This window comes from Amyelois transitella, chromosome 16, assembly GCF_032362555.1.
Source record: "Amyelois transitella isolate CPQ chromosome 16, ilAmyTran1.1, whole genome shotgun sequence".
Taxonomy (NCBI): Eukaryota; Metazoa; Arthropoda; class Insecta; order Lepidoptera; family Pyralidae; genus Amyelois; species Amyelois transitella.
The window spans coordinates 127,006-146,003 of record NC_083519.1 but is presented as its reverse complement, the minus strand read 5'-3'; the positions used below and the strand labels follow the sequence as shown (position 1 = coordinate 146,003).

The 18,998-nt window shown below is 36.4% G+C and overlaps 2 protein-coding genes across 2 annotated transcripts; both read right to left on the bottom strand.

Moving 5' to 3' along the window:
- Position 1: 1 nt before the first annotated feature.
- LOC106136124 (cytochrome P450 6B7) lies at positions 2 to 3,719 on the bottom strand. The gene is made up of 3 exons (XM_013336578.2): positions 2,408 to 3,719; positions 1,452 to 1,701; positions 2 to 1,014 (listed from the first exon to the last, which is right to left on the bottom strand). Exons 1-3 carry the CDS (start codon positions 3,518 to 3,520, stop codon positions 833 to 835), a joined length of 1,545 nt encoding a protein of 514 aa, XP_013192032.1. The 5' UTR covers positions 3,521 to 3,719; the 3' UTR covers positions 2 to 832.
- Positions 3,720 to 8,171: 4,452 nt separating this feature from the next.
- LOC106136127 (cytochrome P450 6B7) lies at positions 8,172 to 11,935 on the bottom strand. Its single transcript, XM_013336582.2, has 3 exons — positions 10,700 to 11,935; positions 10,245 to 10,491; positions 8,172 to 9,038 (listed from the first exon to the last, which is right to left on the bottom strand). Exons 1-3 carry the CDS (start codon positions 11,918 to 11,920, stop codon positions 8,857 to 8,859), a joined length of 1,650 nt encoding a protein of 549 aa, XP_013192036.1. The 5' UTR covers positions 11,921 to 11,935; the 3' UTR covers positions 8,172 to 8,856.
- Positions 11,936 to 18,998: the final 7,063 nt, after the last annotated feature.

Below are 18,998 nucleotides of genomic sequence, written 5' to 3'. Positions count from 1 at the left end.
ATAAAGGTCATAATATTTTATTCATATAAAATACTTCAAATTCATAGCAAATTGCTATTTAACATCTACTTAGAAAATACATAATTTGAAATCAGTCTATTTGTAGCTAAAATGGTAAGCTGCGTTTAAAATTTGACTCCGCTCACGTTTCCTACACGGAAATAAAAATAAATGATACTGTTTAATATTTTCCTCAACACAATTTTTATTGTTGTGCTAACAACAGAGCACAATTATAATAATTGTATGATGTGCTGCGAGAGAATAGTGTCTGATATAGGTTTTAAATAGGCCCATTTACATAGTACAGGCAACTGCAAATAAACTTGAACCAATGTTTTTGGTTTGAATTAATAGAAAGTTATGTGTCGCCGCTATTAAGTGTACATTTATTTCCTTAATGAAATTTAACTGATGTGACAGTTGTGTAGAGCAAAGTATTCTTGCACTATCACTTTTATTTAATTAAAAAATCCTCAACAACTTCTCATATCGATATAAAGTCAAGAAACAACATCACCATAGAATCATAGAATAGTGGCATCTACTGATTAATGTGATGCTATGTCACCGACAGGTGTGAGACCATACATTTTTTATTTCTCATCTCCATTCTTAAAATTACGTTACAACTTCACAACTGCGCAGAAAACTGCGTGCGATACACGAGGATAGCGCATCATTCCTATAGTTTTAAATACATTATAGCATACCAAAGAAATTGGAAGAATAAGACAATAGAAATATCTTATATTAAGCCTATTACTATCGTAGCAGACAGTGCTCAAATTCCTGAATCATAACAGTTCTATATCTACACGACTTAATACTATCAGTTGGTCTTCCTGTTTCGCTCCTGGAAGATTAGAGGGATGCCGTCCTTGACGACCTGTACGATGCCCCCCCGGGGGTCGACGGCGGGCCAGCGCTGGCTGGCGGGCGCCGGCTTCACCGTGAACCGCGCCAGTACAGCGGCCAAGCCAGCCAGCGACTGCATAAGGCCCAGGCGCTCGCCTGAAAATATTAGATTAAAGCATTTTGAAATCAAATTAACCTGTTTACTGATAGAAAAGTTGATACACTTAATGTAATGAATTAATATAACCGTTTTCAACAATAAATAAGTACGGAACAGAGAGCAGAAAAGTTATTACACTCGAAATTGACAAATATAAAAGTGCTCGTTAATGTATCTCAAGTAACTTTATAGTTTATCAAATAGTGTTAAGATAAATTTGATGCAATTTTTTTTTAAAGTTTTTTACTCGTTTTAATTTAAACCCATTATAATTAATTTTGAGTAATACAAAAACAATATCACACAGATTAAATATAGAATTTTGATACTTTGACATTTTTGGATTATAATAATATCCTTTTAATTTTTAACTCCGAACAAAGACAAAACGCTTTATAAATAAATGAAATAAAAGTTCAAAAGTAGAACTAACCAATGCAAGCGCGCGGTCCAGCGCCGAACGGTAAATAATCAAACTTGTTGGCGCCCGCGTTTCCCTCGGCGAACCGCTCCGGGCGGAACTCCTTGGGGCTGTCGAAGTACTGCGGGTCGTTCTGTAGGGCCTGTATGGGGACGGCCAATTTGACGCCGTTGTTCACGGTGATGCCCAGTTCTGGGATCTCTGCTCTTGGCGCCGCACACTCCCGCATCAGGTAGCCGAGGGACGGGAACATCCGCATGCCCTGCGACAGATCAAAAACATTTTTATTTATTTGCGACCTCACTACATAATACCTAAATTGGCATAACCACCCAGATTTCTAAGTTATACATACATATGGTCACGTCTATATCCCTCGCGGGGTAGACAGAGCCAAGGGTCTTGAAAAGACTGAATGGCCACGTTCAGCTATTTAGCTTAATGATAGAATTGGGAATTCTTAAATAGGTAATTTTAAATAATTTTGATCCACCCAGGGTAAACAGAATAGTCTACCTTGTAGGTAATCAATACTGCAAACATTTATTATGCCCGCTCCATGTTACAGACAAGCTAAGATACATCCAATTTTCCGGGCTTGCCTTCAAATTCATGGCTAATTTCAACGACAGATACTCAGTGAGATTGATTAAAAGGTTTCTTATCACAGCAAGTTGAATATGACAAAAACGTCACAATTATGTTTGTTCTGATATCAGTGTCATATCGACCTTCCTGTTTATATCATTATGAATAAAGCCACACCCACTTTCGTTAACTTTATACCGACCTTTTGAAACATATTAAATAATTAATAAATGACCTTTCGAATATGAGTTTTCGATGAGTAGTTCTTCACTCATTATTTATATTATTGTTGTTAGTATCTTAGTATAGGCAAAACAAAGTGTACCTCAGTAATTATTTTAACCTATGAATTACCTTAGGAAAACATACAATTTTCTCACCTCTTTGAAAACACACTCCAAGTAAGTCATTTCTTTTATGGCATCGTAAGATAACTTGTTGTTATACTTTTGCAGCACGCGATCAACATCATCTTGCGCTTTTTTCTGAACTTCAGGATTGAACGCCAGTTGGTGCAATGTGTAACTGGTTGCCGATGAAGATGTTTCGAAACCCGCGGCGAAGAATACGAATACTTGAGCAGCGATCAGAGCCTCGTCCAGCTCCATGGAAACCTTCGCTGGAGTGCCGTCTGCTTGCTTCTTTTCGAGAGACTCCATCACCATCAAACCCTTTTTCCTACATTCAAGTAACAAATCAATAAAATCATTCCTTCCTGATGGCTCATAATTCCTTTGAGTTAAAATGTGACGTACAATGGCATTAATTTCTTCTTCAACTTGTCCGAAAAATTTAAAATGTTTGAAGGTCTGTGGGAACAAATTTTTTAACATTAAGGTGATAATAGCTTTAGGCTTCGGTTTGAAAATCTTTACACCGAGTTGCCTGAAAGGTGAATCTTCATCATTGAGTGAGTCAGCGTCGAGACCGAAACCACAAGCTCCGATGAAGTCAGTGGTGTAGCGCGCCATGAGGTCCCGTGCATCGATGGGTTTCCCCGCAGCTGCAGCATTTAACGCACGCAGTTGTAGTTTTTCTGCACGTTCTACAATCAGAGGGAACATCGCCTTCAGCTTGCCGCTGGTAAAGGCCGGGGTCATTCTCTGCCGCAGCAGCCGCCACAGGTCGCCATCAGCAAAGAACAGATTTCGTAATATTGGTTCGATCTCTTCTTTTTGACTCAGCACACCTCGTGTGTAATAGCTTGCAAAATCCGTCACTAATACTCGTTTGATGACATCAAAATCTCTCAAAACCAACACAGGCCTATGTTCGAAATATAAACCAACCGCCTTTTCATTGGGGTATTTCCAATAGGCCTCTGCCAAAACTTCTGTGATACTTTTTTTCCCAAATAAAACTCTGGCGTTGGTGCCAAAGAACGGGAGAGGCTTGTCATGTTTGATGCCGCGATTGAGCCAGTAGCTGTGCGTTCTGGTGCCGAACAAGTAGGCGGCGATCACCACGAGCACCGCGACGATGAACGCGAACATTGTCACCACTGGCTATTTGGTTTCAATTACACTAATTAGTGTTGATGTTTACGCGACGAGCGCCGAGCCAGACTAAGTGAGAACTTCTCTCGCTTGCTTATATTGTACTATGTTGGAGCTTATTCGGATATAGTTTTTGTTCCCGGCCGCACATGTCTGATTACAGGGGTACACTATCTTAATCACTTTCAGTATCTGGCTGGTGGCATGACGTGGTTTTCGCGAAGACTCTGGTCAATGGTTATCGTCCATAATAGCGTACTTTTGATGGCGCGCCGTATTTGTTTACAAATACAGTCCAAGGTGTATGTACCTGATATAAATATAAAAAAAAAATTAAGGTCATGTGATTACATAAATATATATAAACACGTATACATCTCTTGCGGGGTAGACAGAGCCAATAGTCTTGAAAAGACTAAAACCACGTTCAGGATGGAACTGAGATAGAAATAGTGACAGGTTCCTACATCGCCTTAATAAAATGACATAGTTTATTAGCCTTTCCCTTCGTCGCCTTTTACGAGATCCATGGGAAAGATAAGCATATAGTGATTATAAAGAAATAAAGAATTTGAATTGAATTGAATTGAAAATTCGGAAAGCAAAAATAAAAACGGACTTAGATTTGGTTACGCAAAGCCTCGTATGCGATGATGGCATATCTGGTAAGTTCTTTAAGTGTCAATCCAGTGTTCAATCGGGGATTGATGGACCTGACCAGGTGCTGTGTCTATATAAACCAACACCTTATGGGAGCAACTCCTCTTAATGGAGGCTGGCTACAGCTCCCTAGCTTATTAATGTATATTTTATTTTTAAAAAAACCCAGTGATTTATTCAATTAATAAAATTCTTTATTACAAGACATTCGTTGGTGTAGTTTCTACGTTCTAGTCTCTGAAGCTGAAACCCTTGTTCATTTTCTTAGATAAATAACATCTTACTAAAGTTGACCTGAGTCGTAGATATATTCTTGTACTATGACGCCCGCAACTCCGTTTGCGTGTTATTATATTTACTCAAATTTCGGTATAATATCACAGAGTAGCTGGTCACTTTGGCTTCTACATCACATGATCCAGATCTTCCATATTTTTTTCGCCAAAAGAAATGCTCATTATGTTTAACAACTTTTATTAAGACGTCATTCCATTATTCTGATGATTTAGCTGGTTTATAATGGTTCTGCATTAGGAGTTCCAGATCTTTGATTTTTATACGCTAACAGAAAAGCTTATCAGGTTGAACAACTTTTGTTTAGACGTCTTTTCCATAATTCGGTTGATTTAACTGGTATATTATGATTCTGCATCAGGTGTACCAGATCTTCGATTTTTATACCCAACAAATGATGCTCATCAGGTTGAACAACATTTGTTAAGGCGTCATTTCGATATTTCCTATTATTTAGTTAAGTTGTTATGGTTCAATATCAGCTGTACCAGAATCTAAAACAACAATTTTTCAAAAAGGTGAGGACGCAACCGAAAATAATGTGAGGAAGTGGTAGTAAATACATTTAGATTTAAGTTGTGACGCCAATAAGTGATTGAAGAAAATAAATCTATTCTATTAAACTATAAAAACTAAATAATATATACGGGACAAATTACATAGATTGAGTTAGCCCCGAAGTAAGTTCGAAACCTGTGTTACAAGATACTAACTCAACAATATTATATTTTATAATATATACTTATATAGATAAACATCTAAGACCCAGGCCAATCAGAAAAAGTTCTTTTCTCATCGTGCCCTGGCCGGGATTCGAACCCGGGACCTCCGGTGTCACAGACATGCGTACGATCGCTAATTAAAAGAATACTATTTTAATATACACAACAAATATAATTAGATTATATTAGTTTTGTTATTTATATCAAATACTACTTTAATATAAATAACAGAACATATTTGTTGTATGAACACTAACCATGATGGGACGACTAAATGACCTTTTATAGGTACTTTCTAATACATTGTTGATAATTAAGATATTAATTGATAATTGATTAAAACTATATCAACTATTGCAATCAGAAGATTAATAAACAAAAAGCAGACATCCTGATTACTCACCGAAAAGTTACGATAATGACGTCGCAGACAGCGCTATCAGTGTATCATGTTAAGATTATGTGGAAAACATGTATAAAACTGGGTAGTTTAGGGCACAGGAGAAATATAATGGCTCCATATATTTCACCTACCTAAAAGCATAAATATCATATAATTTTATTTTACATTCAAAATTCAAAATTTTATACATCAAAATCTATGTGAAACGATAATTACACCAACAACGATAATTACATAATAATAAACTTTGGATTCTTCTTGTAGGCGATGGGCTAGCAACCTGCAACTATTTGAGCCTCAATCCCATCAAGCCATACAGCTGAATGAAGCGTTTCAAGACTGTTATCTCTGTCTACCCTGCAAGTAATATAGATGTCATTATATGTATGTGGTAAACCAACATTGCTTTTATTATGGAGCCCAATTTTGGACCCGAATAGAAGAGAGAAAACAGAATACTTACAGAGTACTTAACATCTGTCAATAAATGTTTAGTGCAAAAGTAGGAACCTACATATATGTATAAATAACATACATACATACATACATACATACATAAAATCACTTCTATATCCCTTGCGGGATAGACAGAGCCAACAATCTGGAAAAGACTGAATGGCCACGTTCAGCTATTTGGCTTAATGATAGAATTGAGATTCAAATAGTGGCAGGTCGCTAGCCCGTCGCCTAAAAAAGAATCCCAAGTTTGTAAGCCTATCCCTTAGTCGCCTTTTATGACAACTATGGGAAAGAGATGGAGTGGTCCTATTCTTTTTTGTATTGGTGCCGGGAACCACACGGGAAACACATGTATAAATAAATTCGAATGAATATTTAGTTGATTTTCTGTGTTGTAGAACTACGGACACCTATATCGCGCTGGCCCGACACGCGCTTGGCTGGTTTTCACGCTTTACTTATTGTATCATAAATATAATCTCCTTATAATTAATAAATTATTATTCATCAAAGTGCCTTTGATAAGATACTGGTGTGAGGAAGAAGTCGCTATCAATAATCGATAAATTTCGCGATTCTGATAACGACTCGCACCTGCGACGTCAATATTTGGTGATAGTGATGTTATGTTATAGTTAAACTTTTCGCCAACTTTATTCATTAGTAAAAATATTTTTGATTAAGTTAGGTAGGATAGTTAATATAACCTCAATTGTACCTTCAATAATGTTGATTTCTTTTTTTGATCTCTTATGGAGGTTCACTTATTATACTTTGATATAACTCAAACATCGAGCATGTTCTTCTTTATGTAAAGATAGGTTCTTTAACTTCATTTTGTTTGCTTTGATTCCAGAAAAATCGCCATCGTAAAGGCTTCATGCTGCCGTAGATCTTGCCTTAAAGAATGTGATAAGGAAACTCACATTTTTGGTTGCATAAAATTCAATGTCATCTTAAAAATATTTAAACTATTTTAAGTTTTTCTTAAGTCTGACTTTGAAGCGCTCAATGTTAAAGCTAGTATTTTCATCGATTTCAAAGAAAAAAAGCGGATTTAACCGGTTCAGAGTCGCGATATGACTGTACATAGATAACAGTGCGAATGGCGCACCGATGGTCAAATAATTATAATATTTACACAATACACACGTAAGTAGAGCTATTTTATTACATAAGCCATTACTAGTACTTTTAGCATTATGATTAACAAAACAAACATTGGTATTCTTCTTTTAGGCGATGGAATGGCAACCTGTCACTATTTGAATCTACATTCTATCATTAAGCATGGCCTTCCAGTCGTTAGGTGACTGTTGGCTCTGTCTACAAGGGCAAGCATAGACGTGGTGATACGAGCAGATTTTTTATTTTTTACATAAAAACTTTACGTCATTATCTCTTGGGGTAGCAGAGCCATCATTATCTAAAAGAAGAGAAAGGAATGCCACGTTTAGCTTTTAATGCCCGCGTTAAAAGTTCGCTACGTTCTTCGCCGTACTCGACGCTATATGTATGCGATAGTTCAGAATTTTTTGCTTTCCCGTCATCTTATTTATTCTAGAGGGTTTAAATCATTCAAGAATTTGATTTAATCAAATCTAAATCATGCCTGTTTATAATAATGTGTAAGTCAGACTAAGTTAGTGAGAGAAATTCCAAATTTTTTTTAATTGTACTCAATGATATGTGAAGATTGTATGTGGATGTCATACAAACAGGAATAGGAATGAGTCACGATCCAAGGCAAGTCTTACATGGTGCGTTATTGTGCCGGAGTGCGGTGCCGGTGGTGGTGCTCACACCCTGGCGCTCCTGCCTGCCGAGGCGGGCGGCTAATAAGATACTTCACAAAATTGGAAATCTGAAAATCTCTCAATATACCATTTTCCGGAAACCAACTTTTATATTTTATCTAAGTTCCTGTAAATATATTATTAAAATTAAAGAAATCGTTTCCTTGTACATAAGTCCTTCATCACATATTATTTCAGCTTTCATATTGACTTATAAAACTGAAATAAAATGTGGCTTTTTATAGTTATTCGAGTTAATTTCGTGTTCCTTTGGTATATTGGCAACGAAATGATTGAATAGAATGAAACTCTCATTAAATTTATCTATATTTATTTCAAAACATCACACACTATTACTATACTTAATAATCTCAAATAGAAACAATATCACAATAATTGCACTTAAAAATACTCTTGCCTAATAATACATTTGATGCACAACACAATAGAACAATACATTTATCTACAATTAAATATTTTATAATTATATTTTCTGGATACTTAACGACTACTCACCTTATTTTTGTACAACGACATAAACACTACAGAACTACAGAAAACAACAACAACAGAAAAAAAATGACATAGCTTTATTCATAAAATGTTACAAATTAAGTAAGACTATAGTAAGGTTTGTACTTAAAAATGAACCTTATACTTCATAAATACTAGAACTAAAAGTTATAAATAAATAAAGAGGAATTAAAATAAAGGAAGTGACATTTCCGAGGCCAACGCCAACGTTGAATTAATCGTAATAAAAATATATCTCGTACGTATTTATAAACTCTAGAACTAAGTACAAAGCTTTTGCATATTTTTAATATCTACAAAAAAAAAATCATCATTCATCTAAAAATAAATTTAGTTTCCCATTTAATTCATGAATTATTTAATTAAAATGCGAAACAAAATATTTAATTAAAATGCCAGTCTTAAACATAGGTTTTCTTTTTTAAAAGGTAAAAACAATAATGTTATACCAAAATATACCATTATTTAATGAACTCTCGCAGTTCTCTCTTCAAATATGAGTGGGATCCCATCCTTCACGATTTGCACGATGCCCCCCCTGGGGTCCACGGGCGGCCGGCGCTGGCTGGCGGGCGCTGGCTTCACGGTGAACTTGGCCAGGACTGCTGCCAGCCCTGCTAGGGACTGCATCAGGCCGAGGCGCTCACCTAGCAAGAAATAAATGTATAATTACAAAACGACATAAACTAGCACACGAAGAAAATGCATCACATACTGAGCTTCAAGGGAGTTCGTATTTTTTAAATACAAATACGTAATAAATGCCATGATGTCACGCTTTAGAAGAGATTTTTATTTAAGATTTTTCAGAATAAAGACAGAATCACAAACATAATTTTTCATATTTACTTTACGGGAATCGAACCCAAGACCTAAATAAGTAAGCAATGACGTTTCAATTGCACCAAAATGCATAAATACTTTTGTCGCGAAAATAATACTATCTGTCAGTGTGATAGTTTTCACGACCAACCTGCCTGACCGACCATGAATTGCTCTTGGAGACGAAGATAAAAAACATGATAATATGCCAATGATATTGATAGCCGTAGGAACCGGCTGGCAGATAATAGAGGTACGCATGTAGAGGAAGTCGCAGGCGGCCTCTAATTATCTTGTAGACATAAGGCCCGCCGCGCAGCAAAGACAATCACGAGAACAACATTTTATTATTTTAGTTCTTTCCCTCACTGATCAGGAAAGTGTAGAAAAATCTTCATCGAAAAATGTACGAGTATTAAGGAAGAAATATAGTAAGTTATCGGCATCTGTAAACCGGCCGGGGCATGAAAAACGAAAATTATCTGATTAGGCTGTGTTTTGGTTAATTAATGTTAATTTAAAATAAATTATCCATTACACAAGTCGCAAACGCGTATACAAAAAAAAATTATATGTTTTTAAAAAAAAATAATCACGGCTCATATACCCCTTATTTAAAAAAAGTAACTAAAATATCAGAAAAGAAATTAAATCGCCGTGTTTAATTAATAACTGCAAAAATCCGCGATGCGCGCTTGCCCTAAGCCAGGCGTATTATTGCGGACACGCCGCGGCCGCGGTAAACGCGTTGCCGCTTGTTGTTTTCCTACTTTGTATAAAAACTTGTTTCTGCGTTATGTTTCATATTTTATACGTTGAACCAGGAGCAGACTTGCTAAACATTCATTGATAAATCTATAACAAAATATCAAAGTAATCTCGCGATAAGTAGTATGAAGTGAATTATCGCATTTGATGAACACGTGTAAAAAAATAAATCCAAGAGACTGAATTTTCAATTCCGTCATTAAATCATAATCAATTTAAACCAATAGTAATTAATTATAATTAGATTTTTCTAATAAGCTCACCAATACAAGCGCGTGGTCCTATGCCAAAAGGCAAGTAATCAAACTTATTGGCACTAGAATTTTCTTCCATAAACCGTTCAGGACGGAACTCCCAAGGGTTGTCGAAGTATTGCGGGTCGGTCTGGATGGCCTGCAGAGGAATCGCCACTCGGATACGTGGATCCAGGGTGATGCCTAGTTCTGGGATCTCGGTCTTGACCATGCACTCTCGCAGAAGGAATCCTAATGATGGGAAAATCCGCATGCCCTGGAATCAATTTTTTTTTATTTTAAATATTGATAGAGAATTAATAAAGATTTATGCAAGTTTATCGTTAACCGTTAATAAGAACACACAATTTTTACAAAGAAACTAATCTCAGGTTAAAATATAATAAACAATATAATCTGACCAATTGGCCACATGTACAATCCTGATTACTAACATTTCTAGCAAATGTAATCCCAATTTATACCTCTTTGAAAGTACACTCCAAATAGGTCATCTCTCTGATGGCGTCGTAAGACAATTTGTTGTTGTGTTTCGCTAACACTCGATCAACTTCGTCTTGTACTTTCTTCTGGACTTGGGGGTTGTAAGCGAGTTCATGCAGTGTGTAACTGGTTGCTGATGACGATGTTTCAAAGCCGGCGGCGAAGAATACGAATACTTGAGCAGCAATCAGAGCTTCGTCCAGTTCCATCGACACCGTCAGGGGTGTGCCATCTGGCTTCCTTTTTTCAATTGATTCCCCGACCATCAAACCCTTTTTTCTGCATTCCAATAGCAGATCTATGAAGTCATTTCTGCCTGATGGCTCATAGTTTCTCCTAGTCAATATCTCATGCACCAGTGCATTAATTTCCAATTCGATTTTTCCAAGAACCTTCGCATGTTTGAAGAGTTCTGGAAATAGCTGTTTAACTACTATTACGATAATATCTTTGAAATCTGGTTTAAAAATTTTAACACCAAGCTTTCTGAAAGCCGAATCTTCCTCATTAAGCGAATCAGCATCTAGCCCGAAACCACAGGCGCCAATGAAGTCGGTGGTGTAGCGCGCCATGAGGTCCCTCGCGTCTAGCGGTTTCCCCGCAGCGGCTGCTTGAAGTGCCCGTGTCTGAAGTTTTTCTGCGCGCTCTACAATCAGAGGGAACATAGCTTTCAGTTTCCCGCTTGTGAAGGCTGGAGTCATGCGCTGCCGTAGTAGCCTCCACGTGTCGCCGTCAACAAAGAACAAATTCTTTGCCATGGGCTCGATCACATCTTTATTATGATTTAGACCGCGAGAGTAATAATTGGCAAAATCCGTAGTGAGAACTCGCTTGGCTATCTCCAGATCTCTGACCACTAACATCGGTCTTGACTCGAAATACAGCCCAACGGCCTTTTCGGTTGGATATTTTCGATAGGCTTCTGCGAAAACTTGCGTTACACTTTTCAATCCAAATGTAACACTAAAGTTAGTGCCAAAGAACGGGATAGGCTTGTCATGTTTGATGCCTTTCTTCAGCCAGTAGTCGTGATACCTTGTGCCAAACAAGTACGCCGCGATTAACGCGATGACAGCTACGATCACCGTTATCATGATGGCTCTTAACACGTGTAATAATAGTAACCAATAGTTGGTATCAGTGAGATGCGTGCGCGGCGGGCGCCGGAGCGGAGTAACTGCCGCTGCTCCTGCACCATTCATTATATCGTACTACACTCGAAACGAGTTACCGTTCCATGTGATGTTCACGCGTAGATTGTGTTCTATCTGTCTGATATGATGTCATCCGCACAGCATTGATTGTACAGGTATTGTGGCTATGGGAACGAAAGTTGCATCAGAATTTAATACGAGCCCCCGTAGTTTATCTATTTGAGCATAGTAACTGTATAGTATAACTGGATGAACCAGCTTAAACTATTATTTTTGTTTTCATATAGGCGGCATTTAGATAAACTTCAGCTACATACTTGTACCTAATTTTAATAATGCCGCTATATAGGTATAATTATATTATCAATCAAAGTGACTAAATCGACCAAATATGAGAAGTCTCATTAAGAATGCTTAGTCACGCCATAATAAAGTTCATTTGAATCGAAATATATTAACCTACTTACCATTCAGTCTAAGTTCACAGGCATTCCACCCAATATTCCTGACTTTCAGTAAGTCATCATCAAAATGCTTTCGGGAATCTTGTTCCTAAAACTGCTGGTTCTCTGACGATTGATATTGACTTAAAATCAAGGTAATTCGAAATTTTCAGCTGTTGCTGAGACATATTCTATTTTCGAACCGCACATGTCATTTCTTATCATTGTTGTACATGATAAGTAAATTCTTATCAAACTGAACAAAATGTGCTTATTTTGCACTATTTTTATATTTCGTAAAGTATATAATTATGTTCTTTGGAGGCATTGTATCCTTTTTATTCCTGTGTGTAAAACATTCGTTACATGTTGCGATGTGACAGAATATAATAGTTACAGAAAAGAAAAAAGAAATGCTTAAATGTGCATAATGGAAGGGCAAATGCAAGCAGATTTACTGAGCTGTTTTAAGATGATCAAAGAAGGTTTATCCTTGTACTTGTACGTAAAGGCTTGTATTTACCTCCATGTATGTTAATCATAAAAAATCCGTCAAGACTTAGAATAAAAAGTATATTTGGCATATTATTATTGTCTCACTAGGAACTAGATACTTAATGTTATTAATTTCTAAATAACTATCATTTACACACATAAAAAGTTCGCCATTTTCATAAAATAAATTAAATTTTATGAACTTTATAAATTAAAATGAATGAAAAGATAATAATTAGGTGTGTAAAGTTGCAAATCAAACTTAACACGAAGTTCATAAATACCTATTCATATATTTTGTACAAAGACAAAGAAACATTAGTCCTTGTTTATATAAAAGAAACTCAAGGAGTTTAAAATAATAGCAGGGTAAGGTCTCCCTGACGTCGGCTGTACAGTCAGCTGCATGAATTGGTAAAATAAATTCCAAATTGTTCGCCACGACTTAATGAATCTTCAAAGTTCTCTCTTCAAATATGAGTGGGAGTCCAATTTCCACGATTTGGACGAGACTGCCTTAGGGATCCACCGAGGGCCGGCGCTGACTGCTAGAGGCTGGATTCACGGTGAGCTTGTCAGAACTGCAGCCGACCGCACTTGCGATTGCATCAGGCCAAGTCACTCACCTGAGGAAATTACAAAATTAAATAAAGAAGTAATGCAAAGGAATAAAATACAGCATCTGTTCAAGATAAGTGGCGTGGAATAGGCCACAGCTGCTCTGTCAAGAGTATACGACAAAGAAGTAGAAAATACACAAACTAGCTATCCCCGAAAATATAAGTTTTTAAGGATACGTCAGTGTCACTGTGATAAAACCTATAGTTAACATGATGACATTCAGAGTGAATGTTATAAACAGTGCGTATGACAAACTATCGTGCGAAAATAAAGAGTTTAGTGCCAGTGTGGGTTTTAAGGAAAACAATGGCATACAAGAATTGCGTAAAATGAAGGTGACAGTATTATATACTTTGGTTCAAAAGCATTTTATAAAAATGGGATGCAGACAATGCTTTTGGCGTTATGTCCACCTGTTGTAACTTTTAGGCTCAATGATCAGGAAGTTTTAAACACAATAATGATGAACTGACATAATGAACCTGTGTTACTGTTCATGTAATATTTATGTATCTAGCCTATGAAAGGACGCATAATTGTCACTGTTACAAAAAACATCAATATGCGAATGCCTTGAATATACACACAATTATAATGTGATTTGTCAACCCTTCTCGGTGAACGATTTGTCGCTGATTGTTATGCAACTTTGTAAAAATAACTGTTCTTAACTTCTTTATTTTTATGTTTTAAATCAAGAATTACTTCGGATATATCAAAGTTATCATAGCGATTAACGTAGGTTTCTTAATCAAAATTTATGATAACTACATCCGTGTATAATTCTAGGGATATTATTTTTGTAATAAAGATAGCTACTTATATAATTTCTAACCAAAGGTATAATTATAAAATTTAAAAATCGACGTTAGAATTCCAATGCTCAAGTTTTATCCTTTCCATATTTCCATTAGATATAATATAACATACGAGTACAGGAAAAAGCGCACTCTGAGTAAAAGCGCACTCTGAGCTTTACTATCTACTTTGTCTTGAACTTCTTTTGTACTTCAAGATGGAAAGCAAGTTCATGCAACATATAACTTGTTGCTGAGCAGCAATCACAATTTTTCCACAAAACCGACTGTGGTGTACCATCTGGATTCCACTTTTCAATAGACTCTACAATCGTCAACTCTTTTTTTCCACATTCCAATAGGAGATCCATTAAGTCAATAAAATCTATTAGAGTAATTAGCAAAATCTGAAGTTAGACCTCGCTTTACAATCTCTGACCACTCATATAAGGGTCTTATTTCGAAGTACAATCAGACTGATTTTTCGTTCGGGTATTTCCAATAAGTGTCTGCCAAAACTTTGGTTACACTTTGCATTTCTGAATTTTATATTGAAATGTGTGCCAAACGGAATAGGCTTGTCATCTTTAAACAGTAATTGTGAGACTGCCGACCGAGGACACCGCCATTAGCGCGACAGCGCGATAGCTGTGAAGATTGTAGAATAATATTGACTAATATCTGAATCAAAACAAAAGCGTTGATTGGCCATGAACCCGTTGTGTGCACTGATAGGGATGCGCGTGCGACGGGCCCGGGACAGAAGTAACTGAGCGGTGTTCATACTCCATTCATTGCATCGGACACCCACAACAAGTTTCTGCGCCATGTAATGTTTACGCGTAGAATATGTTCTATATATGTCCGATATAACGTCATCTGCACTGCACCACATTCTATTCTAAGTTTAATTGATATTGTGAAGTTGACGTTGTTGAAGAAAATGCTGCAGTGCAGTTTGTTACCGCTTCTTCTGCACTGACGCCTTGGAAGCGGCAGTAAACTTAGTTTTAAGTAATTTATTTGACGTCAACCAATGTTGTTAAACCACAATAAACTGTATGATGTATGTAAGAAGAGTGGAATGGTATGTAATGATAGCGTCGACGATACCTGACTCGGGTATAGAACCTCGTCATCAAAACAAAATATGATGACAGAATAAATTGAGAGAAAAATATTATAGATTTGATTCGAAAATACAATAATGAACACGCATAATGTGTTTTTTATATGAATATGAAAAAAAAACAGTATGTATTCATCTGTTTCATAATAGTTACATCATTACAGTTGTGGATAAATGGCCTAAATCCAAATAAAAATAATCCGTTAGCGATTTTATTCCTTCAGCGTCTTGACCAATTATTTCAAGAGATATCAATTATTTATTTTTTGTTTTGGATCATAGTACCTGCGCTTATTCTAAGACAACTAGTTTAAAAGTTATGGAAGTTGAAAGTGGCGAAGGAAGACTGAATATTGGCGAATATACTCGACTGCAAGAGTTTAGGTACGAAAAGTAGACCCTGGGCTCCAAAGTGAAAAAATATATAAATTGTTTAACAAGGGTTCTGTACTTGCAATACCAGATTATTAATTATGGTTGTTTCATAAAATGATAGTTCTCAGAATTTTGTTTTATTCACCAGGTCTAGACTTCACTATTGTGTAAACTCCCGAAAAATCTTTCTTAGTTATAAGTTATAATAATATTCTTTATTATAAGCACTTGATTTTAAAAATTATTTTATTTCAATAATGATGCTATTTATCCAATTGTAACAAAAAGAAACTCAAACTGAATGTTACCAAAGTCGAAAAGAGTTCATTCAGGGTAAATCGTATATCTTCTTAAATATAGATACAATGTGACAAGGGGTGTATAAAATCGTATCTGTTGCCAATGTTCGCTTGTTCCAGTCCACCTCATACCGATATCATGCGCATTTGCACGAATTAATTAAAACCCGTTTAATAAAAACGGTAAATTCTGAGAGTATCGCTTTTTTGCTAAATTGTAGACACGGGTACCTGCTGCCCAATTATTGGAGAACACGTTTCGATTTAATAAAGCAATTTAGAAAAAGGGCAATTTGCATCGGAATGAGGGAAGGGTTGTCAGTGACGCCGACGCTCGGCGTCTTTTTGTCTGAGAAACATCTATCCTTTAATATTTCCCAAAATGACCGCACCTACTACATTTTGCAAAACAATTTATTTTGTCTTTAAAATTTATGTTCTTTTCATGAAATGCACTATAATTTTTATATCTTCTTACAAAAATTAAATAAGTACCCGATACCGCCGAGCTTGCATGACGAGAGTTATGAATGTAGATGAAGCGAAGGAAGTATGCAGAGATCGTGGCAAGTGGAAAGAGGTAGTCTCTGCCTTCCCCTCCGGGAAAGAGGCGTGATTTTATGTATGTATGTAAAAATTTAATAATTCGCAAACTTAAAAAACTTGGTTTTTTGACATTCCTTTTAAAATCGAACAATGCTTTCCTCATCAGAAAGCAAACGGCGGAATGATACAGCATTTCTTACTCATGTGAATAATATTTATGTATGCTTATCTATATTCATATACATGTATGATTATAAATAAAACATTTGTGTAATATTCTCCCAAATTGATACCTGATTATTTATCTATTTGCTATTTTTAAAGGTCGACTGGCTAAAAATGCTATTACCATTATGTTTACCTATTGTACCTTTAAGGCTCTATAAATTTTTAATGATAATTATATAATAAATAAACGCAAAATCATTTTAAAATATGGGTTCTGATTTACAGATTATTGTTAATTTTTTTATATAAGCATTACTAAGAAACTTGCTACATTGTATTGGTTACTTAAATCAAATAAATCCAATTAGTTTATTTAAATCGACGCGACGTGCTGATTAGTTAATTCAACGTTTGTGCAAAGTCTGTCAGTCATTGACTAAGCGATAGAGTTGATTACATGAAGATTGTGGTATTATTGTCATAATTGCGGGTGTACTCCATAAATTAAAAAAAAATCAATTTTTTTAAAATAAATCGTTCCTCTTATGGATCGGCAATCTCTTCGAGCCATTTCCCAAGTTAGATAGATTTTCCTGGAAACAAATAGAGTTCGTATGATCGTTACGTCACGGGATAGCTCGGCTGATTCCAGTCGTAACTCTAAATTGATCGCCACGTGACATCCCTACCCCTCCTTCCCCCGACTTCCTCCCCGTGAGACCCTCGGGGCCGCTACTCGACCATTGAGACCTAAGACACCTCACACCACTTTGGGCTACCGGCTATGTAAATATACCCAACCCAACTCATCGAAAACTTTTTTCTTAGTAGGGCTTGTTTCGAAGGGCAAGAAATCTAGTAGGTATATTTATGTAGAATTCAGATAACACCTGTCAGTACGTCGACAAAAGTGGTTTAGTTTAATTTGTACCTCACTATACGAAAAAGCGTATAAGTATATAATAAGTCTAGAAGATAACCGCCCGAGTAGAAATTTACCTATCCCCCTCCTCTAACGCCTCTATCCACCTTTTCTATTTATTTATTTATTTTGCTCTGCGCCAACGCCAATCTCCCGTTTGGTTCCACCCGAAGGTTGACTGGAAGAGATTGCATTAGTGATAAGTCCGCCTTTGTTCCATCTCTGTCTGTGTTATGCTGTTTTGTATGATTTACTCTTATAGTGCAATAAAGAGTTTTATCTATTTATCTAACACATACCGCCAAAGTCTGGGGAAAACAGCATAGAAACCCAAATACTAGTGCATCAAATATTCTTAATATAGGTAACAAATCAGGCGTTTAGCCGACTGTGAAATAAAGGCTTATCACAGCATAAATAGTTGCGTCTTTAGCAAACCCCTGAACTTTGCAGTCAACAGACGAAATGATTGTAATTGCGCTTTTGCTTCACTTTACTCATGATAATGTTCAACATGATAGGCGCCAGCCCTGCCGCCCCGCCCGCTTCCGCGCGGCTCAGCCAGGGTCACCACAGTACCCTTATTGGAAACCTATCTCACTTCAAATCTAGACTCTGGAACTTTTCAACCGCTAACCTTTCAAATTGAACAACTTCAAGAGGTTTCCGACATCGTTATTATTATTTTTTATGTTTCTGCTCCGTATTCTATTGAGTTCGGCGGTCCGCTATGAATTTTGAAATAATATTGCGCATATCAGTGTTATTGCTAGTTGTTTATTCAAATGGATTAAATGTATCGTCACTTCTCGGTAAACTGAATCACATACTTTTTCTAGTTGAATTTTTTTTTTTGCGTATATTTATAACACTCATTATCGACCTAGCGTTCGTTCACTAACAACCAGACAGAAATACTATTTTCGGATTATATATACATATATACCTACATATGTATTTTCGTTTTTATTCTTTATGCGAAAGACGTAGGGTAACCGAAAGTCGCTAAGTGCGACTTTCGGCTACGTCTTTCGAACTCGAAGAGAACGTTCACCAGGGAGGCGTGATGATGGAATTGAGGTTGTAGAGAACGGAATTGGGATTCATTTGATGACAGATTGTTAGTCCATCGTCTAAAATAAAAATCCCAAATTTATAAGGCTGTCCCCTGAAATTTTAAGACGTGGTATTCTTCATTTTGGCGATGAACTAGCAACCATTTGAAACTCAATTCAATAATTAAGCCAAACAGCAGAATGTGTCCTACCAGTATTTTCTAGGCTGTTGGCTCTGTCTACCCCGCAAGGGATAATGACGTGACTATATGTATG

What these genes read in the sequence shown, in the direction of transcription:
- LOC106136124 (XM_013336578.2), bottom strand. Translation starts at nt 3,520, where the DNA reads ATGTTCGCGTTCATCGTCGCGGTGCTCGTGGTGATCGCCGCCTACTTG. An exon ending in TGGAGTGTGTTTTCAAAGAG is followed by an intron (nt 1,702 to 2,407) that starts GTGAGAAAATTG and finishes GATCTGTCGCAG; the next exon opens with GGCATGCGGATGTTCCCGTC. An exon ending in TGGACCGCGCGCTTGCATTG is followed by an intron (nt 1,015 to 1,451) that starts GTTAGTTCTACT and finishes TAATATTTTCAG; the next exon opens with GCGAGCGCCTGGGCCTTATG.
- LOC106136127 (XM_013336582.2), bottom strand. Translation starts at nt 11,920, where the DNA reads ATGAATGGTGCAGGAGCAGCGGCAGTTACTCCGCTCCGGCGCCCGCCG. An exon ending in TGGAGTGTACTTTCAAAGAG is followed by an intron (nt 10,492 to 10,699) that starts GTATAAATTGGG and finishes AATTGATTCCAG; the next exon opens with GGCATGCGGATTTTCCCATC. An exon ending in AGGACCACGCGCTTGTATTG is followed by an intron (nt 9,039 to 10,244) that starts GTGAGCTTATTA and finishes ATTTCTTGCTAG; the next exon opens with GTGAGCGCCTCGGCCTGATG.